Source organism: Haliaeetus albicilla, chromosome 6 (assembly GCF_947461875.1).
Source record: "Haliaeetus albicilla chromosome 6, bHalAlb1.1, whole genome shotgun sequence".
NCBI classification, from domain to species: domain Eukaryota; kingdom Metazoa; phylum Chordata; class Aves; order Accipitriformes; family Accipitridae; genus Haliaeetus; species Haliaeetus albicilla.
Genome location: NC_091488.1, coordinates 47,586,191 through 47,609,840, shown reverse-complemented (window position 1 = coordinate 47,609,840; position 23,650 = coordinate 47,586,191). Strand labels below are relative to the sequence as shown.

Genomic DNA, 23,650 nt, shown 5'->3' with positions numbered 1-23,650 from the left:
AAGTAAACCACAGGGTTCACTAAACTGAAATACTAATGGTTTGTGTGGGCATTCAAAGGAAGGGGAGAGATTAAAGAGTTGAAGAGTAGGTCAGACTGATGGATAGCATACAGAAGGCTTATATATATGGAGGAAAATGGAGAACAGCATCAAGCAAATTCTGATTTTCTGTAAATACCATATACGAGGACTGGAACTGGAGAGAGCCACATGCATACAGGCATACAGTTCTGCTAAATGTCAACAATAAGAAACTGGGCATATGTTGTTCTTTACAAGCATGTATAAGCTAGTATGGAGAGGAATTGTACACAGCTTGTTTAAGAGGATATAATGAAGAGTAATGTGAGGAGGAGGAGAAAGGGGGAACAATTTGAACTGAGTGAGAGCAAATGTCTATAAACATTTAGAGATGTGTAAATGTTAAACTCAAACAAATCCCTAATGAGATTCCACACTGTAGTTGTGGAAATCCCTGCAAAACCAGGCTTCAGTAAAGCTCAGGAGAAATGCTGCAAAACCAGATGTGACATCATGCTCTTGGTTAAATCACATCTTGTCATTTCTGCTTCTGTGCTATGGAGAGGAAGGGAATATATATACACCCCAAGTAATTTCCTACTGTTAGCCGGTGCCAGGGGTTTGACAACATCAGTTTCTTCCCTTTGAAATGTTACCTGACAGGCATTGAGTAGCAGAGCATGTATAGGATACCTGGTCCCCTTAAGAGGCTGGCTGCAAGTGGGTGATCAGTTTTTGTTTACAGTAAAAGATGTAGCTGAGTAATTTGTATGGTAATTGCAGGCAGTTCCTTTGGCTTCTCCTGGAGAGAGGTGGGTGTTCTGTTAACATCCTAAAGAATTCTCTTTCTTTGTGCTTCTCATCTCAGCCTTCTTCATCTATATCTGAGGTAATTTAATTGAGTAGCTGCTTCCTTCTCCTGCCTGGAATCACCAAATCTACCCTCTTCTTTTGCTTCTGTTTGGCTTTTCTGACCACTCCTGTTCCTCCAGGTGTCTCTTGCTGTCTCTGGGTGTGTTGGGTGTCTCTCTTTAAGGTGCCTCTCGTGCACTGAAACAGTTCCAGGGGAGGCCAACTTAAACAGCAGTGTGTACTGAATGGCTTCTTTGTGTGTTTGGGTTTTTTTCCCTTGCTCTTCCTCAAGATCGTTGGAAGTGAGCTTGAGATGAGCTGCCCTCGATTCATAGTGACAGCTCATACTAACAAGGCCCTGCTTCCTCCATCACATGGCCTGTCTCATCCATACCCCCCTCCCTTCAATCCCTTCAGCAGCTTTTCACTTTAGCATGGCTTATTGTTGTTGTTGTGTTATTATAACAATTATTATTATTACTATTATTATTATACAAGCAGAGATGGACATTTCAGGATCTTATGTTCTGAAAGAGAAGGAGGGGAGAGGAAGGTATGAAGAGTATTGTTCTGGTTTTGGCTGGGATAGAGTTAATTTTCTTCTCAATAGCTGATACAGTGTGTTTTGGATTTAGTGTGAGAATAATATTGATAACACACTGATGGTTTAGTTGTTGCTAAGTATGCTTACCCTAAGTTCAGGATTTTTCAGTTCCCCACAGTCTGCTAACAAGCAGGTGCACAAGAAGCTGGGAGGGAGCATGGCCGGGACAGCTGACCTGAACTAGCCAAAGGGATATTCCATGCCATAGAATGTCATGCTTAGTATATAAACCAGGGGGAGATGGCCAGGAGGGGCAGATCACTGCTCAGGCATCGGTCAGTAGGTCGTGAGCAATTGTATTGTGCATCACTTGTCTTTTCTTGTTTTTCTTTTCTCCTTTATTTTATTTTATTTTATTTTATTTCATTCCTTTTCATTACAATTATTATTATAGTTTATTATTATTACTGTTAGTATTACATTTTATTTTACTTTAATTATTAAATAGTTCTTATCTCAACCCATGAGTTTTACCTTTTTTTTTTCCCCCTCTCCCAATTCTCTCCCCTATCCCACTTGGTGGAGGGCAGGGGAGTGAGCGAGCAGCTGTGTGGTGCCTAGTTGATGGCTGGGCTTAAACCACGACAGGTGTAAAAAAAGCGAACTGGAGAAAGATAAGCTTTCAGAATAAATGGCCATAGCAAAAATTTTCTCTCTGTTGAATTAAAGGTGACCAAAGAAAGACCCTCCAGCCCTGGCAGTTTCTGAATATTCTGCTTACTCATACATCAGTCAGAGTTAGCTTGCTTCTTCCAGTTGCTGATCCAAAAAGTCCTTCTCCCCACCCTCTGCCCCTTTGTTAAGGGTGTCTTGGGCAATATTCTGTGCTGGAACAGTTCTACTTTTCTTTTTCCCCTGCTAGCTATTTGCTCTTCATCTTTGTCTCCAAAACACTGTTCATCTGAGAGTTTGCTTATCCCTAACAGTCTGCTAGCCCTTTGGTTATACAATCATGTTTTTCTGTGGTAGTCTGATTATGATGTTCCTACTCTTCAGTGACTATGTGTCTGAAGACAGAATAAGAAGGGCTAGCACTGAAAAACTTCCTTTGATGTAGTAAGACTTAACCTTCTATAGCAAAAAGCATCTGAAACCTGTTTGGATGGTAATAATAAAACCTGCTTAGATAGTAATAGTATGACATGCAAATATGATATGCAAATTACCAGAAGGAAAAACTGTCCATAGATGAGACAAGAGAGAAGGCAATTGCTTTCACCTCAGGTTTGAAGTGCTGAGGGTGAATACCTAAAGAACTGTCAGGATATATAGAAAGATGTTGGGAGGCTGTTCCAGACAGCATGAACTGCATGAAGAAAGACTATTGTGTAATTGTAGTGGAGTTACGCTTCTTTACAGAGGGGAACCTGACACAAAGAAAGCAAAGAACTTAAAATCCAACCATATTATTAAAAAAAAAAAAAATTAAACTGACTAAAATTTTAATTATTATTTTAACATATTCAGGTGTACTTATCAGGCTAAACAAATATCTCTTCTCATGTGTCAGGACAGAAGTGAGGTTCTCCTTTAAAGGATTGTGAAAAAACGTTCTCTGTGCACAGCTATAGGTACCTGTCCATTTTTTTTCCTACACCTTCCACTGAAGCATGTGGTAATATCTGTTGCCAGAGACATGCTATTGAACTTATTCATTCAGGCAGTTGTTACATACCTAGAATGAAGAGGAAGAGAGAAAGACAGCAGAGACCCAAATGTTGGAGCAAATATATGCAGACTTTTAAAAGCAAGTAGATTCTTCTTTTAAACTGAATCCAGACATTATGAGAGATAATGGAGATATGCGAGGATAAAGGTTATGTGACCAGGTTGCCTTGTACCTGTGAAAAGATATGTAGAAGCCTTCTACATCAGTTGGATTCAGAGCAGTGGGACCTGGCAGTACCAAAAATCTGTAGAACTGCAGAAATGGAAGCTAGACAGACTGAAGGCTTGTGTAAGAGGCTGAATGGGGACAAGGACAGTTATGGGTAGTGCCAGGAAATTTAAGAGGACCTGACAGAAGATATTCAGGTGAAATAGTGTGAGAAGAGGAAAAGAATTAAATGCTAAGTATGATTATGAGATTATGAAGGGAAATGGATGAGTTGCTTGAAGATGTTTGCTTTTCCAAAGAGAGACAAGAGTCTAGTAGACTTAGTTGGCAAGAGCAGGGACACAGACGAGGCGTTTTCTTGATCAAAACAGGAAAGGAATAAAAAGAGAGCTGTCAAAAGCTACATACTACTGTGTTTTGCCAGGCTAAAACCAGCAGGTGAAGCAAGTGGAGTGTGAGCTCTGTGTTTGTTATCCTCTGAATGAACTACATTAAGTTTCAAAGTAACAAGCTGTTTGTTTATTTACAATCTAATTGCCAACTCTGAGCACTCACCAAAGGTCCCTAAGAATTTAATTTTTTTTTATTGTTTTCTTCTTACATAGGGACAACAAAAATACTCTTAAGGTTTAATTTTTCCCTTAGTGACATTTGTCAACTTTGCCATCTTCAGCAGATTTGCCCAGTTATGTCTGGGACTTAATAAAAATTTCTGTGGTCGCTCGACAAAAAGAAACTTCCAGTTTCTCTCTTTACTATGCCCTATCTCTGCAGCACGGGCAGAGAATAAATGTGCTTGTTTTCACATTTCAGGTTTCAGCAACTGTTTAAATGAAGACAAACTTTTTCAGCAAGTAGAAATAGGAGGTGCATAGTAAAATGTGGCACCTTGTGGCGTAAAGGATTTTGTCCTGTTTATTAGGAATGAGTGGAACCCATACACAAAAAGTAGTAATAATAGAGGTAAGGGAAGTGAAAATAACTAAGTAATTTGGCTTTCTAAAGCACTTTCCATCCACAGGAAGTAAAGTACAAGGTTATGATAGAAGAAAACCCAAGATACTTTTAAAGTATTTTCAGGTATTTAGAGAAAGGGGTCGGAACTAAACTGGAGTCTGTGGAAAAGACATAGGACAATCTCAAAATCAAGATAAGATATTAAACACATAAAGAAGGGAATTTCCATGCTGTATTCAGACTGATCGTCCTTGAATATGATATGTGGGAAGATGTGTGGAAGAAAGCTAGGGTCTTCATGCCATTTGCTTAGAATGTGAGGATCATAGGATACCTGAAGAGGTGATGAAGGAGAAATAAGAATGTGAGAGTGGTAGATTTGGGGCTAGTATTAGAGAATATGGAGGCATATTAGAGAACATCAGAGGCATAGCTGAGGCTGATCAAACCATATGAAATATAATGAATGAGACACTGGATGCTTTCAGAAGGGGAAGAAAACCCATAAATAACTAGAAAGAACACAGAGACCCTCACAGGGTTTAGTTTGAAACCCAATTAAGTGATGACCTGTGAGCCAGTTGTCTGAAGTCCTGTTATAGTCCATGGATCTCTAGTCAGTACTGCTGAGTGATTCAGCTGTCTGGTCAGAATCAGAAGATAGCTGAACTTGGAAGAGACCTCTCTGGAGGACATCTTCTCCAACCCCCCCTGCTCAAGCAGGGTCACCTTGAGCAGGTTGCCCAGGACTACGTCCAGACCACTTTTGAATTTCTCCAAGGAGGGAGACTCCACAACCCCTCTGGGTAACCTTCTCCAGTGCTCCGTCACCCTCATGGTAAAAAGTGTTTCCTTGTGTTCAGAAGGAACCTCCTGTGTTTCAGTTTGTGCCCATCACCTCTGGGCCTGTCACTGGGCACCACTGAAAAGAGCCCTTCTCTGTCCTCTTTGCATCCTCCCTTCAAGTATTTGTGCACATTCATGAGATCCCTGGAAGCCTTCTCTTCTCCAGGCTGAACAGTCCCAGCTCTCTCAGCCTCTCCTCCTGTGAGAGATGCTCCATTGCCTTAATCATCTTTGTGGCCGTTTGCTGGATTCTCTCCAATATGTCCAGGTCTCTCTTGTACTGGGGAGCCCAGAAACGGACACAGGACTCCACACATGGCCTCACCAGAGCTGAGTAGAGGGGAAGGATCACCCCCCTTGACCTGCTGGCAACACTCCTCCTAATGCAGCCCAGGATACCATTAGCCTTCTTTGCCACAAGGACACATTGCTGGCTCCTGTTCAACTTGGTGTCCACCAGGACGCTTTCTGCTAAGCTGCTTGCCAGGTGGTCACCCCCAGCACCCCCAGAACACCACTGGTTCATGGGATTATTCCTGCCCAGGTGCAGGACTCTGCACTTCCCTTTGTTGAACTTCGTGAGGATCCAGTCAGCCCATTTCTGCAGCCTGTCGATCCCTCTGGATGGCAGCGCAGCCCACTGGTGTATCAGCCTCTCCTCCCAGTTTTGTATCATCAGCAAACTTGCTGAGGGTACGCTCTGCCCCATCAACCATGTCATTAGTGAAGATGTTGAACAGTATTGGACCCAGTATTGACCCCTGGGGTACACCGCTAGGCGCTGGCCTCCATCTAGACTTCATTCCAGTGGTCACCACCCTCTGGGCTCAGTTGTTCAGGCAGTTTTCAATTAACCTCACTGTCTGCTCACCCGCCCCATACTTCATCAGGTTGTCTGTGAGGATATTATGGGAGACAGTGCTTAAAGCCCATGCTGTGTTCTCCATGAGGACGTAGGCAGATAGGACATAGGAACAGTGGAAGACCCAGCACCTACTGGAATGCCATTTGGATGACAGAGAGAATGGTTGCCAGGGGCCTCTCAAATGTATGGGCAACTGAGTTGCTCCACTGCTCATTAGGTTCCACTGATTGTATTGACTGGGGATGGGATTCAGCTGCCTGTCATGGGTATCTGTGTGGAATATGGACTGAGTGTCACATGCCAGAGATGTTCATGGTCTACTGAGAATGGCACTTGGCTGTGCTCTGTCTGCATAAGTGGGGATCACCATGTACCGTTATACTAGCCTGCACTTCCTTCACATTCCTTCCTTACATGTTGATTTAGGTAGATTTTTAGGCTTGCAGGCACATGTTGTTCGTCTGAGCAGATACTACAGTCAAGGACATCAGCTTTATTAGAAAACAGCAGAAACGTGTCAAACATTAATAACTCAGAGAATGTAGCATTTTCAAGGTACTCAAAATATCTTACTTCCACCCCTGTGTGCTAACAAGAAAAATTTGTCCTGCCACGTAGAAGAGTTGCAACTGACAGCCCACCAAAAATAGAATCTGGGCGCTGTATTTCTCTTTGATTACGTTTTATATGTGCAAGAATTTTCCATACATTTGCTATTTTATAAATAGTATACAAAAAGCAGTCCTTTTTCCATCTTCCTTAGAGGTCTGATCTCACATGTTGTCTGCACTCATAATGGAATAAATATAGAATAGAATAGAATAGAACAGAATAGAACAGAATAGAACAGAATAGAATAGAATAGTCCAATTGGAAGGGACCTACAACCATTATCTAGTCCAACTTCCCAGATTGGATTGAATCAGGCCCTGTGATTTCAGCTGTCATGAGACGCAGACCTAGCATGTCTTCATTTATAAACCCCATGTGAAAAGAGCAAAATGAATAAAAGTGGCAAATCAACATAGAACTGGACACTTATATACATGAAACAAGCTTTGAAAGCAATGTTCTGTTATAAACGTTCTTAATAGTCGGCATGCATACAAAGGAAAATACTCATCTAGCACTTCTGTGGCAGCAGAGGTAGGGTAATTTGGATGTTGTGTTAAGACATAAAACCTTGAGCTTTATATTTCCTAATTTATTAACACTGGGAGAGTAACTTTATCATACACTAATGATGGGAAATATGTTCTTAGTCCACCCACAAATATGTTTTGCATCACCTTAGTATTAGTATTCACGTTACCTTAGTATGAAATTTTTCAAAGGAGAAATATAGATATCTTTTTTACTTGAAGTGGTGGGAGAGCTCCCTGGCCAGCATTTCATAAGTTTTCTCCTTAAAAGAGAGGCAAACACATGTATCAAAATCTGAACTCTGTCTCAGAGAGGTAGATTAAAGCCAACCTGTCTTGCATTGATTCATAGCTATTTTTAATACTGAGCATTTTTACTCGTTTAGGCTTTTGCCTTAAGTAGTATCTGCTTATTAGGTACATATCACCAAAATGACTATTTTTAATACAGCAGACTACGTTATCATAGGCATCCCCACCACCCCCCAGTTACCCTGAGTGATGGACATACCTGGATAATAGGGGCATTCTAAAATGCTGCGGCGCATGGTTAAGAGATATACACAGTGTAATTCTGGGCAAAGCTACTCCAGTGATATTTTGCTTATGTTTCCCAATATTTCTCATTCCACTAGCTTTAACCTGCTTCTGCATACTGCCCATCTGAGTAGAGTAGCATTTATCATCATTGTTCTGGTGCAGATTTTGCTGTGCCTAAATGTACTATGCACAGTGCCAGCTCAGGTCTTTGTACCCTTGGCAAAACATAACCTGTTGATGGGTAGCTGAAAATTCATAGAACATATTAGCATCAGAATAGATATGTTTTAACTAAAGTACAGGTCAAATATCCCTAGCTGACTTTGACTATTCCTTCCAGGTAGGGGAAAAATTGTGGATTGGGAAGAAATGAGAGGGGTGGCAAGAATAACTGATGGATGTGGGAAGGAGAGGAATGAAAAGAGATGGAAGGGCAGGAATGGAGGGGAGATTTAACTTTGATCATTCTGCAAAATCTTCATTTGAAACTAGAAGGAAGTGGGCTCTTCCCTGACATGATAGCTGTGTATTTAGGTTTGCACCTCTCCCTGTGTATGCTTTATGACCCATCAGAAGGAAGTTAAATTTTTCACAACATTAAAATGTAGTGAAATCTGTCTTCATCAAATGTTAACTCACCAATTATTCTATTCTCCTCACATTATCATTTGCATACAGTGTTATTCGTTTATGTCTCAAATGCTACATATGGTCTTGGTTAATTGCTGCTGTCTTCCATCCTTGTCTTGACATTGTCATTAGCAGGTGAAGTAGTTGTGCAATCTTGTTTGAAAGACAAGCAATTGTAAAAAATAAAAGGAGTAAGGATGAGAGAAAGCATTTTATTGTTTATACTCTTACATTTTTGTTTCATTTACATTTTTAACTGGTTCCCACTTGCCTGAGCTGTTTGAAGCCCATTTGAATTATGTCTTTCAGAATAATTTTATCTTGTTATTAAAAACAAACCTTTTATCTTTTTCACAACTAATGAGGGAAGAAAATGCTATTCTGCAGTTTTTGATCATTTGCCAAATGTCTCTGCTTCATTCCTCATATCAAGAAAGTTTATGTCTATTGTGTAAAACCAGTGGAGTTAGGTGGCAGCTTTTCATTGGCATGCTGTTTCTGGAAAATTTAAATGTTGCTGAAAATGTTACTTCCATTAGGAAAATGAGGGTTCCCTAGCTGCCTACCTGGAGTTTTCTTGGCAACGTGACATTTTGCTTGCAGAGAGAAAGCAAAACTTGAGAAGAGCTTTGTGGACAGACAGCTGGCAGGCTGAAAGATCCTCTTCCAATTATCCTAAAATTTTTGCTTGGAAATCTCTTCCTTACAAGAAACTCATATTCTTTTAGCTTTTGCATGAACCTGGAGAGCGTGTGTGTGTATAAATTCACGGATGTTTTCTGTAGAAGTGGATTTTCATTCTCCAGAAAGCTTCACATGCAAGTGGCTTTAACAACCATTCATCTCCCTTCTGAGGATCATCCAGCTCTGGGGACATTTTTTAGAAGAACTAACTACTTCAGGAAAGGGCCTGCTATTAAATAGATGTTCTGTACCTTTGTTGTCTCAGGAGGACAAAAAAATGAAAAGCAAAACTACCCCAAATAGTAGCTTGGATTGTTTCTTATTGTAATCTAATTTTAGTTCAGTGAGCAGTGTTTGAATCATTAATCATATTATCTTCAAGATAATATTTTGTTTCCTTCCTACTGATTTAATGAATTTCAGGTTAGTGAGAAGTAATGGCAATTACACAAGTCTCAAAGTCTTGAACTGAACTTCAGACTTTTAGAATAGGCAATCAAAAGATTTCCAGAATTGGTAGACACAAGTTGCTGCTTGCTTTCTGGTTTAGATTCATGCTTCCAAAGCCCTCTTTTGTGTTTGATGTCCAGATCATTGCTTTCTACATAAAGGGAAGTTGACATTTTCCCACATTAATTAATATCTGACACAGACTATAAGCACTTAATATCATAATGGAATCAAGAGAGCTAACAGTTCCATCTGGGTAGTATACCAGGCTGGCCTGTTCACCAAAAGACAGAAACTGAGCAAGCTATTTAAGAACAGGCAGAAAAACTGTACATGCACACTTAACAGTTACCTTTAGGTTGTGGTTCCAGACAGTAGTGCTAGTTAGAAGCCCATTCAGACTGGACTTCTGTGGTTCAGTGGCCTAGAGGGACTGAGAGTCTCAAATACAGTGGTAGTTTTGACATCTGGGCAACAATCCTGACGGGGATTGGCCTGAGATCCAGGAGCTAGTCTGAGCACAAGGCTGCATATCAGGCTGTGAAACTGAGATGCTTTCGTTCTCTATGATCTGCAACTGAACTGGGACCACTGAACTGAGGAATGCTTCAAAGTCTGTTCCTTAACACATCAGTGTTCTCATCTGCCTCCATCTTGATTTGCAACTGTGATCTGGTAGTGAAAAGCCTCCATTACTCTGATAGCCCATACTTGATTTTTTCCCCAGGAAAGGAATTATACTCTGGGGGAGAAGCAGAAGAGACGTAGTGTGCTCTGTGTTTGCTCTGACCACTATCACATTGTTTGTCGAAGCGTGATCCTAGAACAAGGCAGTGGCACTGAACACCTTGTCATCTTGCATGTAAAATTTGCAAATTTGAAGATCAGAATAATGTTCCAGCAATAACATAGATAATTTCATAATTCTTGTACATGATCAGTTGGATGTGGATTTCTTTGTTTTCTTTCTGTCTAAGTTGTCAGTGACTGTATCTCCCAGCAGAGTAGAATTGTGCCTGGATTTATTCTGGTTATTTTATAAAGTAGATCATAATGGAAATTAAGGGAGATTACAGGAAGAGCTGACCTAACTTATTAACTCATCATAATGAATATTCAATTATAGTTCATTGTTAAGCTTATCCGTTTGCAATCTCTCCTTCCTCTCTTCTATTCCAGTCCCCTCTGCAGTCCCTATGATGCATCAGGTGAGTCGTACTACCAATAGCATCACACTGTCATGGCCTCAGCCAGACCAGCCCAATGGCATCATCCTGGATTACCAGCTACGCTACTTTGACAAGGTGAGCAGAAAGTGATGCAGTGCTGATTGTTGTATAGTTATTACGCAAAAGAGAACAGGGAAATCTTGTGTCTGGGAGATGCACCCCTGGATCAGGATGGGTAAGGTGGAGAAAAATGCACGCTTCATCTAACCTCAGTCCATTTGCATTCCCAACTTGGAATGATCTAGGGGCAATGCAAATAAAAAAAGAGAAGATAGCTAAGCTAAAAAGCTGTGGCTAACAACCTAGTAAGTTTAGCACCAGCTAACACAAGTAACAGTGGAAGGGGCTTAAGTTTCCAAATGCGTATGTTGGAATTGGACACACTGCAACATTCTGTTTTGTGTTTGTGGAGGGAAGTCCTGTGTCCCCATTTGTGCCTGGACAGACATCTCTAAGAAATTCTGGGAGGAGGAATGCACTCTTTCATTCACTTAAGTGGTGGATATGAGTTACCTGTTTATGTGCTGGAATTACAGGGTGCCAAATACAAAGTTGTTCTCCATTTACATCTTTCATGACTCCTAATCCAACTGATTTGAGGGGAAGAAGTACATAGGGCTGTTCAGACAAGCTCCCATTCCATATTCTTGATCTTTCACATAACCGTTTTTGCAGGATTGTCCACGGCTACTGTTTTTCTAGCAGTAAAAGGGCCTGCTATTTGTAATAAAATGTCTAGCAGCTTCCTCTATTTTTTATGGATATGCTTAGCAAGGAACCACAGGACAAGGTAGTTTTGTCTCTCACTCTTGTTTAGGTCAGGACTGAGGGTCTCTGGCAGAGCTTTGTGGGAAGCCCAGGCCCAAGGGAATGAAAAGGAGCAGTAAGGAACAATGAGTAGCATGCGAGGAAGTCAGGTCTGGAAGGGCAGTTGTGGTTGGAAGGCTCTGTAACAGATTCAAATAATATTGGGCCAACATGGAAACTAGCATTCCTTGGTGAGGACAGTGATCGGGCTGGGCAGAAGTCTCACATTCCTTTCTGGTCACTGACATTCACAGGCAGAAGATGAGGATAATTCATTCACCTTGACTAGCGAAACAAACATGGCCACCATATCAAATCTGAGCCCAGGCAAGATCTATGCCTTCCAAGTACGAGCTAGAACAGCAGTGGGCTATGGCCCATACAGTGGAAAGATGTATTTCCAGACTTTAATGGGAGGTAAGTGCTACCATTTTGTACTCAGATCTGCATGTGACCATCTTTCACTTGGGTGTGTCTGTGAGAGTATTAGCTTATCCTCTGGAGGACTGCAACCAGACACTCCTACTCAACTTGTATTTCTGTATATCATACTTTGCATATGCAAGATTTGTTCACTCAGAGAAGCTTCATACTGTCAGAGCATCTTATTTATGCTACCATCATATTCCCCAGTCCTACTGATTGTTGCCCCTGCACCTCTGACCAGCAGGAGCAGAGTGTGTCAGTAGAACTCTCTTTAGGAGGGTGTTACAGTACGTAGCACTATACACTGCTGTAGTTTGGTCTCCAGCCATCACGGGACATCTTACAGCTGAATGCTCTGTGAAAGTCTTAAAGACAAGTGGGACACAGGACATACACCCAGAAGCTTGCCTTCCAGCAGTATCACCATCTATTCATGCAGAGAGCAACATATTACCTTGTGATACTCTTTGGTCTGGATCAAAGGTATTCGTGTATGTCATCTACAAGCTAAATTAATAGGGGACAATGGGATCAAAGCCCAGGTGTAGAGCTAGCCTATACTTAAGTGGCTAGTCAGCTGTCAGTGGATCAGGGGAAGGAAAAGTGGATTCAGAGGGCGCACTGGCTTTTCAAAAGAAGGAAGGAAGGCACTGGAGAAGCACAGTGACTGGAGGGGTAAAGGGATAACCAAGTCAAGCATTTGTTGAACTGCCAGGACTAGCCTGGGAAGCAAAGGGCTGGTAGGGATGGAATTATGGGTGAGAGCTAGTTGAGTAGAGGGGAGACTCTAACAGTTCCTGTCCTCTGCATTTGTGTGTGTATGCATGTGTCTTCCTTGCTAGGGGAGCGCTCGGAGATGGTACAGGACCGACTGCCGCTTATCGTGGGCTCAGCACTCGGTGGTCTAGCCTTCTTGGTAATTGCTGCCATTGCCATCCTTGCCATCATCTTCAAGAGGTGAATTCCTTGACCTGCTCATGTGCACTGCAGACATTGGAACTTTCCCACCCCCGCTACTTAACCCCGTCCCAAGGGAAACAGCCTGATCTACATTTATCCAGATGTCCTTGAGATGCCATTTTCTAATTAAGGAAAGATCCTGCCCCATTACTCCTATCTGAGGAGCCTCTCCTTTGGTAAACTGCTCATGTACTTAGCTGATATTTGGCTAGTTAGCAATATGAACACAAAGGAAGCATTTTAAAGCTGGTGCTCAAAAGAATTTAAATGCATCACTGTAAAGAAGGGACTGTAAATTGCATTTTAGGCAAGCAAGTGGAGAGTGAAACAATGTAGTGAAGAAGGACTGGTGGAATAAATATTTAGATCCACTATTTAGAAGGTGCTAAATGCCCTTTAACCAAGGACCAAGAGACAATAGCTCATTTGCTAAAGAATAAAATCTGTACAACCCCAATGGTTCCATGGAACACTAACTCATAAAATACAGGTTAAAGAAAGCAAATACCACTTCCCATTTTGGAAAGAAAAAAGAGCAAATAAGTCAATGTAGAGATAATCTGATATGGCAAAAAAGAAGAACAGACATTTTAAAGAGAAAGAGAGAAAAGTAAGGGTCACTACTTTTGTAGAGGTACAAAAGTAAACAATGGGGGTTTTGTTATTTGAAGAAAAGAAAAAGTCATTACCAGCTCCTTGAATTTACTGAGGTTTGAACTTAATCCCCTAGATGATTGTCAGTAATGGATTTCTGTGTCTTTGCTCTACTCTGCCTCTGCACAGGAGGGACTTTTTAGCTTTTTCTGCTGACCTAAAAAATGTATAAACTACTTAACTTTAGAAAGTGACAAGTAGTTTTAGTTATTTCTTTTTTGTTCTCTTCCCTTTTCTACATTTGTTTTCTCCTTCTGTGTATAGTCTCTTCTAATATTTTTCTTTCTGGAAAGAAAAGAATTATCAAGTATTGTTATATATGCACTGTTGCCTCCTTTTGTAGCTTTGAACTGTTAAAAATATAATTTCTTGTTACAGCTGGAAATGTGATATTATGTGCACAACTCAATAAAGCATATATTTTTCTAAAAAAAATAAACCAAAGCCAGAATAAATTAATATTACCAAAACTGTGTTGGGGAAAGACATTAATGGGTTTCTGTAAATGTATCTGCATAAAGAAGTATCATAAAAAATAGATTCATTGATACTTGAAGGATCATGTGCAAATAGACAGTTGTTTGGAAAAAGTGGAGATACTAAATTTCTACTTTAAATTTGTCCTTGATAAGAAAAGTAAGTTTGAAGAGGTAGGAAATGAGGAACACCACATGAAGTGAGTAGTTCTTTAAAAGGTTGAATATATGTAGAGTCAAATGCTATAATTTTAACTCGGTTTTGTAAATTGTTGGTACACATTTTCCAGGCAATATGCAATGTGAAACACCTATTTTAGCTAATTGTTGGGTTTTTTTAATAATGGAAAACCATTGGTATATCAGATAACCTAAAAAAAAATTGTGAATGTAGACCTGACTTTCAGATACAACAGCAGAGTTAGAGCTCTTACGTATAGGCCCCCAGTAAAGACAGTTTCTTTCCACAACGGAACAGATTTTGAAGGTAGAACGCTTTGTGCTTTTGCAATCTTAGCAGAATTTGAAGACATAAGCCTGACAAGTAAGAATAATACACAAAGTTACCTGTTAGAATGACAGAATTAGTTATGTTAGTAAAGAAAAGTAACGTAGGGTTTCATGATAATCTTGTCATCAGATGTTAATTGAATCAGCAGCTAGATGGTCTTGTGCTGAAACAGCAAAGCACATGAGTTGACACAAATCCATGCATACAGCAGGGATACTACAGGATGCTACAGGGTTTGATTTACAATCTAGTCTAATTAATATGATTTAGAAAAGATTGTAAACTAGCATGAAGTGTACACTTTTGGAAAAAAAAAATGAAAACTATTGGGAACAAAGGCAGTAACTTGAAAATGGAAAATATCTTTAGAGCAAACCAAGAATAGGATGAAACACAACTCGATCATGTGGGAAAAAAATTGCTTGAATCACACACATTTAAGAGGAGAATGAAATCTGAGAAATGCCTATGCTGAGAAGGATCTATGCTTACTAGAGATTAGATGCCTATATGCAATAAATATTACAATAATGAAGACTATACCAGTTTTGATCTGCACATGCAAAAAATCTCATAATGGAACAGATTTCTGTCTTTCTGGCTCTGTGTGGTTGGTTTTGGGTACCATACTTACGAAAAGAATAGTCAAAGTAAGTGCTGTTAAAGAGCCAGGAGGAAAAAGAAAGAAGAATTAACATTTGGGGGAAATTTACACAAATTAAGCATTAGAGTAAATGGCTCTTAGAATGTTTTTGAAGAACTTAAAAGGCATCACAGGAGATGGCTTAGATTAGTATTGAAAGAATGATTTGTTGTAATTAAATGAAATTAAAATGCAGTTTTAGCCTGAATAGCAAAAAAACTTCCAAGGCAGTAATGTTAGACTCTAATGTTTTTTTTTCAGGATAGTGCTGGAGGCCTTATCATTTGTCATATCTAAAGTGGGGATGCAAACAGTGGTGTAAAAACTACCACATAGAAAACAAGCATGCACTAGTTACTAAGAGATGGGCAGGATCTTAACACCCATCTTCTATCCCTAAATTCAAGGATTCTCTGAGTCTTGCATTGAGAAGCCTACCCCAACATCCTATGAGAGACTCTTGTGTGTGTTTTGACTTTCCTTTCCTTTATGTCCTGCAGTAAAAGGCGAGAGACTCCATACACAGACCGCCTCCAGCAGTATATCAGTGCACGAGGTAAGAGTTCTTGAGCAACAGATGGCAAGGGCCTGTCTCTTTTCAGGACTCATTAACACCCATGTCTCTCAGGGTTTGATTCTGGTGATGTTTTGGGCTGTCTCCTCCACTGCAGGACTTGGAGTGAAGTATTACATTGATCCTTCAACCTATGAAGATCCCAATGAAGCTATTCGAGAATTTGCCAAGGAGATTGATGTGTCCTTCATCAAGATTGAGGAGGTCATTGGATCAGGTAGTGTGAGAATCTGCAGATTTTGAAGTGCCTTCTTGTTCACCTTGAGACCTGGCACATTACTGGCCTCAAACGGACCCAACCATGATACCTCAAGTGTCTCAGGATAGCTAACCTTCATTTTTACCAAAATTCATCTTAAGCTACTTACCCTTAGATGCTGGCTCCAAACCAAGTTTAAAACACCCTTTGAAGACTCAGAGCTCCTCAGTTGAACCCGGAGGATTTAGTCTCCAACCTGAGCCATCATCAAGAACTTTACCTTAATCCAAATAGTCCTAGTAACCCTATTTCCAAGCAGTACCTGGAGTCTTCCCCAACAGAATGTTTTAGTGCACCTGACCAAAATTCCTTGCTGTGTTTCCTTACTTGAGGTGTGTTTCTTCCCTCCCTGACAGGAGAGTTTGGAGAGGTATGCTTTGGGCGCCTAAAACACCCAGGGAAGCGTGAATACACAGTAGCTATTAAGACCCTGAAGTCAGGTTACACAGATGAACAGCGACGGGAGTTCCTGAGCGAGGCCAGCATCATGGGGCAATTTGAGCATCCCAATGTCATCCATCTGGAGGGTGTGGTCACCAAGAGCCGACCAGTCATGATTGTCACAGAGTTCATGGAGAATGGATCACTGGATTCCTTCCTCAGGGTACCACAACTAGAGTCTCCACAACTGTTACCTCTTCATCTTGCTGTGTGCCAGTCTCAGATCTGATAATTTTGCCTGTCCTTCCTCTTCACTCCTGTCTCTATAAGTCCTCAGTTGCCCTCTTCGGGTGCAATAGAAATAATAGCAAATTACCAGAATAAGTGGTTTTGGGCCAACATGGTGAAAATACTCCAAAAGCTCACCCATCCGATAAAATTTCTTCATTATCTTAGACTTCTCCAGCTCAAATAATTAATGGTAAACAGTACTAAATTGTTTATCTTTGTACACAGCCTTCCAGTTCCTTATGTGCATGCTCCAAAGTTTGCTTTTCTAATAATGCTTTTCAGACTTTATTCCGCTGAATGTTTTCAAGTTTCAACATTGTAATGAAGTAATGAAACTTGTAGTTATTTTTGGACTCAGAGTTTCCAGTGTTTTTTCTAGTAATGAAACATAAATACAGGCATTTTTGTAGTATAGATGCTTCACTACTTTTTTTTTTACTGAGTCTCATGCTAATTCAACCACAAATGCTTTGGCAGGTATATTTTGAAGAGCACATGAACCCATTGTGTAGAATTGGATAGAACCCATTGTAAAGATCTTAAAACAGTAAGAGCAGATTTGTCTGCTCCCTTTCATTTAGCCATCTTAGTAGTTAATGAGACTAGGCGGAATATGCTAAAGGAGGCTATGGCCGCAAGATTGGACTTGTCTTCAGAAAAAGATCACCAGTGTCTGACTTAATTTGAGATTCATTGCTTTAAGCCCACCCTCCTTTCTTATTTGCTGTCCCTGAACCTTCAGATTTTGGCTGAAGTTAAGATGTATGTTCTCTAACTTCATAAATCCGCCTTGTTACCTTGCTCTTTGTTAGTCTTCCCTGTTGGCTTCATGTTCTCTGGTCATAAAAGCCTATGTTTGCCTCCTCACTTGCAGCAGAAGGAGGGACAGTTCAGTGTGTTACAGCTGGTGGGCATGCTACGGGGGATTGCGGCTGGCATGCGCTACCTTTCAGACATGAACTATGTGCATCGTGACCTGGCAGCACGTAACATCTTAGTCAACAGTAACCTTGTGTGCAAGGTGTCAGACTTTGGTTTGTCCCGCTTTCTGGAGGATGATGCTTCAAATCCCACCTATACTGGAGCTCTGGTGAGTTACCTCTATCGAGTGAGTTACTGCAGTGCTGCCAGCTATCATTTTTTCCTGTGTTCCTCCTTTATTTGGTTTACCCTTTTTCATCCATCTTGAGACCAGAGAGACCAGTGGGGTAGAGCGTTCTATCTTGTGGGCTGTCTATTCCAAACCAGCAAAACCCCAAAATAACTGAATATCTGATCCACTCTGCCATGTGAAATGGAGACTCAGTGCTGTTCTTTGTGGAATGATGGTGAATAGGACAAACCTCATAACCTGATGTAGAAGTTGTCTTTCCCCTTACATTAGCTTCTTACAAGAAGTACAAAGGACTGAAGGAGAGATTGAAGTCCTGTACTACCACCCTTTGAGAGTTGTTTTTCTCCTACAGAAAAGATAATGGGCATAAGTATATTTATGGGCTTACAACCAACCATCAAATTAATTTATTGCCTATGAAGGTCTGACACCTGTTATACATACTACAAAATGGGTGGGAGTATAACAGGTGGGTTGAACCTACCATTTGGTATGCAGATGGTGAAGAAGAATTCAGTCACTGAAAAGTGAAACAAGTTTTAGATGTATGTGTTTTGAAAAACCAGCACCTAAATAATATTTCATCTGGCAGGTCATATGTACAGTCAGAGAGGTCAAGATGGAAAAAAGAAGGAGTTAATGCTAGCCACTCAGTGTATCTGTCCTTAATGTTGCAGGTTGGGATTGTTTAAATGGCTTTAGATTTCCAAATGATTGTGACTTTCAGGAGGACTTTATTATCTGCCACCTCTCAAAAGCTGCAAAGAAGAGCTATAAAAGTTAAAATCTGTTATGTCATGGGATTTGTAGCAGGAAGGAGGCATGATTCTGTTTTTTCATCTATATTTGTCAATAGAACAAGGTGGAAACCTTGAACGTAGCTTGAATTTAAACCAACAATGTCTACAAGACAGTATCAACTGGACTAGTACCCCATGCTCAGAGTTGTGTCATGCTACCAGCATCTGATCAGTTCAGTGATGTCATTTTCACAAATAGTCCTTATCTCACTAACATTCTGGTTGCTCTCTGACTGCTTTCTAGGGCTGCAAAATCCCCATCCGTTGGACTGCCCCTGAAGCTGTCCAGTATCGCAAGTTCACCTCCTCCAGTGATGTCTGGAGCTATGGCATTGTCATGTGGGAGGTGATGTCCTATGGTGAGAGGCCTTACTGGGACATGTCCAATCAGGATGTAAGTTTTAGAAGTGGTGAGAATGTACATCTGCCTCTCTTCCTATTCAAGTAGAAGAAAGTCATACACCACCAAGTGATTGAAGCTTGTTTGTCTTTTATTTTCCCAGCTGTAATAAAGCTTTGTTCTTCTTTTCCTGCAGGTAATTAATGCCATTGACCAGGACTATCGCCTGCCACCACCCCCAGACTGCCCAACTGTTTTGCACTTGCTGATGCTTGACTGCTGGCAGAAGGAGCGGGTCCAGAGACCCAAATTTGAACAAATAGTCAGTGCCCTAGATAAAATGATCCGCAAGCCATCTGCCCTCAAAGCCACTGGCACTGGGAGCAGCAGGTGAGATGAGGATTTAATGCAAAATAATAGGGCTTGTTTCTCAGTAGGCATCATGAGGAAAAGAAAGCAGTAAATCAGGCTATATAGTATTTTTTCCAACCCTCTCATCTGAGACTGGAAACAATTAGGAAGGGAAAAAAAAATTAGGGAGAGGGTTGGAAGAACTGTATGTCCTGATTGACTTAATGGGTGATGAGGAGTTGTGAGTGCTGAATCTGAGGGGAGACAAATCTCTTGATGAGGTGCACTGAGGATGAACTGGTGAGGGATCTTGGGGAATGAAGGCAGGGACAAATCTGGGTGCAGTTACACAAGATATTCTGTGATCACAGAATACTGTGTGATCGCAAGAGGTGATGAAGGAAGAGAAGACCTTAGTTTATGGAGGGAAGGAAATCGGTAGCCTTAGCTACAGATTACAGACTAGTTCTACTAATTAGAACTGCAGCTTGCATCCCATATTTTCCCAACCACATTTTGCAACCTGATGGAACCAGAGGCAGGAGGTTGGCAAAGGAGAAGTCTCTGGGGGCTAAATGGCACCAAGATTAGATGGCTGTTGGGCTGATGGTGGAATTACATCCTGCTGGCCTGGAGGGTTTTTCCCCTGTGGTTATAAACCTTGTCTCAGTGGAATGTACTCCACAGCTGGGGGAGGGAAAAAGTGCTTAGTCAAGCCCAGTTTCCTAAAAACAGCACATAAAGAGAGTTACAGCTTTGGGACAGATTCAGATGATGGGGAAAATAGCAAATGCTGTGTATAAACAGTTATTTCTTTGGCCTTTTACTGCTATGCTTTTATCTGATGGGTGTTGTACCTGAAACAATGCATTCATTGTCACATAGGTTACTTTCTGATCCAAGGAGTGCATCTAGGAGAGGGAGAGCTAGTCACAGAGGTAAAAAGGTATAATGTCTCATCTCTGCCTCAAAAACCTCCTCACTGCAACTCTTTGCCCATCTAATAGGTCTAGACCCAGAAAGTGTGGAAAGTTCTCGGGCAACAAGAAGAGAATGTGCCTGAGAGAGTATAAAATGGGAAGGAAGGATCAATTTCTTGGGTTAGGTTGATTGTTTTAAGGTGGAAAAGGGAACATGAGTAGTCTAGAAACAGGTCATCAGGGTGGGACTTTAGGAATCAGGGCATGGATAACAAATATTGTTCTCCATTCGGTGCTCTTCAGAGGTTGCATTCTCTCCCTCTCATAACTCTTATCTTACTGGTGTGGTCAGCTGATGTTGATAACTTGGGTTTTTAGAACCTGCCTCTTTTGCAGACCATCTCAGCCTCTCCTGAGCAACTGTCCTCCAGATTTCCCTTCACTCAGCAATGCCCATGAGTGGTTGGATGCTATCAAGATGGGTCGTTACAAGGAGAATTTTGACCAGGCTGGTCTGATTACATTTGATGTCATATCACGCATGACTCTGGAGTAAGTAGAGGGGTAGAGAGCAGAAGATACCAGACACTGAGTTTTCCATGCAGAAAGTGAAAGCAGCCTGAGAAGTATTTAGTAAGGGCTATATGGAGAATACATACACATGAAAAAGGAGAGAGAAGCCAGAGCAAAGTAGCTACTGTTTCTTACATCTTATTAGGGCCTCTGGACACCCTCCATAGCAATATACATTTGTAATCTGTTTCTATAAGCACCAATACTGATCCCATGTACACTACAAAACATATTGTCAGTATTGCAGAGAGACTGTTACATCAGAATATTCATGACAGCTGCCACAGGTAGTAACCACTTTTAAGGAGGTGTGTAGAACCAGCCATACAATATACTGGGCTGAAGTGTTATGTAGAAGACAGGAGCCAGGAAAAGGAACATTCTTAGAATCATAGAATGGTGTGGGTTGGAAGGGACCTTTAAAGATCATCCAGTCCAACCCTCCTGCCATGAGCAGAGACATCTTTCACTAGATCAGGTTGCTCAAAGGCCTGTCCAACCTAACTTTGAACGCTTCCAGGGATGGGGCATCCACAACTTCTCCTGGCAACCTGTTCTAGTGTCTCACCACCCTCATCATAACAAATTCTTCCTTATATCCAATCTAAAGCTACCCTGTATCAGTTTAAAAGTGTTGCCCCTAGTCCTGTCACTACAGACCCTGGTAAAAGTCTCTCTCCATCTTTCTTGTAAGCCCCTTTGTATATTGAAAGACTGCAAGAAGTTCTCTCTGGAGCCTTTTCTTGAGGCTGAACAACCCCAACTCCTTCAGCCTTTCTTCATAAAAGAGGTGTTCCAGCCCTCTGATCATTTTCATGGCCCATTTCCAATGCTTCTTTTTGTATCATGACCTACCAGGTTCTGCCAACACCCCCTCCACCCACACATATTTGCCAAGCAAAAGCAGAAGCCTTGTCAACTGTTTCTCAGACAAAGATACACATACACATTTATTTGGATCTACAGGGAAATGGACTGGGAGTGTTCAGAACAAGAAGCCCATTATAACAACTTCCACATCCTCTATTCTCTTGCAGAGATATCCAGCGTATTGGCATCACCCTCGTTGGTCACCAGAAGAAGATTCTAAACAGCATCCAGCTCATGCGAGTCCATTTGAATCAGCTTGAACCAGTTGAAGTGTGATGTTTACACCATCCTTATTCCACTAGTCTCAAACTCTGGAAAGGTTCAGGGGAATTCAGAGGAATTTTCACTGTAAGGAAAAAGAGATGTCAGTATGCTACTTGAAGACTTAATGCACCCAGAGAGTGCACATTACATGTCCCGTTCCATGAACAAAAACAAAGCCTTGTCATTATTTGAAAGCAGAGCTATATAACTGGTGGCATTTAAATGTGGCTGACATCATGCATCGGGAATGGGTTGGGGGAGGGAAAGTTATAGTAACATGGGGAGAAGATGGAATAATAGCTTGGACGGATCACAAGCACCTGTTGCCTCTTCTCTGCCAACAAAAGGTATCAGACAATTTTTATAAAGCCATCAGCAGGCTTTATCTGTGGCTGGGAGCCCAGCAAAGCTGCAAAGACATAATAAAGGCAACAAAAAAATGACCATTTTTTTTCCCAAAGGATGCCATTATGGTGTGAGAGATTATTACTCAGGTGGAGATGAGCATTAGGCTATCACTTGGTATGCCAGCTCAGTCCAGAACTGAAGTTCCAGTTAGTGTACAATATGTGGTAAGCAATAAGATATGTCACCTGGTAAAGAGGTTGAGAGTAAAGGGCTCAAAATTCTATGCTATTTCATGTGCAGTTACTGGGTCTGCTCTATGATCCAGGAGGAAAACTTGCTAATCCTTTGTGCTGACGCAAGGAACAGCAAGTCCTTGGTGCTACATAACTCTTTTTATGGGACTGCAACAGAATGGAACAATAAGGATTCCTAGAATCCATCCTCCTGGATCTGCAAGTGGAGAGGGAAACAAATAGGTTCTGGTCCTCACAAGCCCATTCTTAAGAGGAAAGGCATAAGTTGTGATGTTCTGAAATCCTGAGCACCCAGAATTTGGGTTTTGTTTTCTTCTGACCCTCTTACAGACATTGAAGAACATGACAAAAAAGTCTGAAGCCCTTTGCTGTTGAAAAATACTTGCTCTTTTTCTCACCCTAACCAGCTACATCAGTGGGCCCAGGTGTCTGAATATTGTTTCTGAAGAAAATGCAGACCCACAGTAGTCAACTCTAAATAGACACTTGGAACAAGGGAGGTGATACTCTTTCACAAGTTTTTGTCAAGAGTGATCAGGGAAGAGCATCAGTCCCACAAGTCACTTCAGTCCTTAAAGGAATAACAGTGTACTTGGGATCAACTATGTTGTCTGGTAGAGATGCATGAGAATGACCAGAATGGCAGAGCTTATGACTCCCTTCAGACAGACTAGAACCTGCTTAAGGAGGAGCAGAGCTTCAGGACTGTATCTCTGTATCTATCCCTAGGCAGGAATATGAAAACATGAAGCTGAGCTTGAGAGGTAAACTCATAAACTATACACTTGTCTACCTCACCAACACATGGGAAAGGAAATGGAAATGGCCTTGTTAAGCAAGAGCCCAATGAAGACATTACATAAAAAGATACCTTCTTTGTGTCTAGAGAGGAAATAACCCTAGCTGTTCCGATATGTCCCCATCTGTTGGCTCACTGTGAACTAGTCATGAACTTACTGTATTTCTCCAGCTGTCAAGGTTAGAATAGCACAACTTCTGCAGATACTACTCCTGTACAGATTTAAGGATTCTCCCAGTCAACCCAGCAATTAAAGACTGAGAAGCCACATTTAATATGTATTGAAGAGTCCCATAACATGACAGGAGGTGCTCCAGAATAGTTGCACTAGAACAGCCAACACAGTTGACTCTTTATTACACCATTAGAGCAACATTA

The 23,650-nt window shown here is 41.2% G+C and overlaps 1 protein-coding gene across 12 annotated transcripts in view; it reads left to right on the top strand.

The window, feature by feature from the left end:
- The window catches only part of LOC104312400 (ephrin type-B receptor 5), a 78,990-nt gene extending 56,490 nt beyond the window's left edge, over positions 1 to 22,500 (top strand). For all 12 annotated transcript variants that reach the window (XM_069786094.1, XM_069786095.1, XM_069786087.1 and 9 more), the window contains 11 exons: positions 10,608 to 10,732; positions 11,719 to 11,881; positions 12,733 to 12,847; positions 15,635 to 15,690; positions 15,806 to 15,925; positions 16,324 to 16,571; positions 17,514 to 17,729; positions 18,798 to 18,947; positions 19,090 to 19,283; positions 20,561 to 20,716; positions 21,775 to 22,500. In XM_069786094.1, the coding sequence (XP_069642195.1) occupies positions 10,608 to 10,732; positions 11,719 to 11,881; positions 12,733 to 12,847; positions 15,635 to 15,690; positions 15,806 to 15,925; positions 16,324 to 16,571; positions 17,514 to 17,729; positions 18,798 to 18,947; positions 19,090 to 19,283; positions 20,561 to 20,716; positions 21,775 to 21,883 (1,652 nt within the window). In that variant the 3' untranslated portion in view covers positions 21,884 to 22,500. The remainder of the gene's footprint in view (positions 1 to 10,607; positions 10,733 to 11,718; positions 11,882 to 12,732; positions 12,848 to 15,634; positions 15,691 to 15,805; positions 15,926 to 16,323; positions 16,572 to 17,513; positions 17,730 to 18,797; positions 18,948 to 19,089; positions 19,284 to 20,560; positions 20,717 to 21,774) is intronic.
- Positions 22,501 to 23,650: the final 1,150 nt, after the last annotated feature.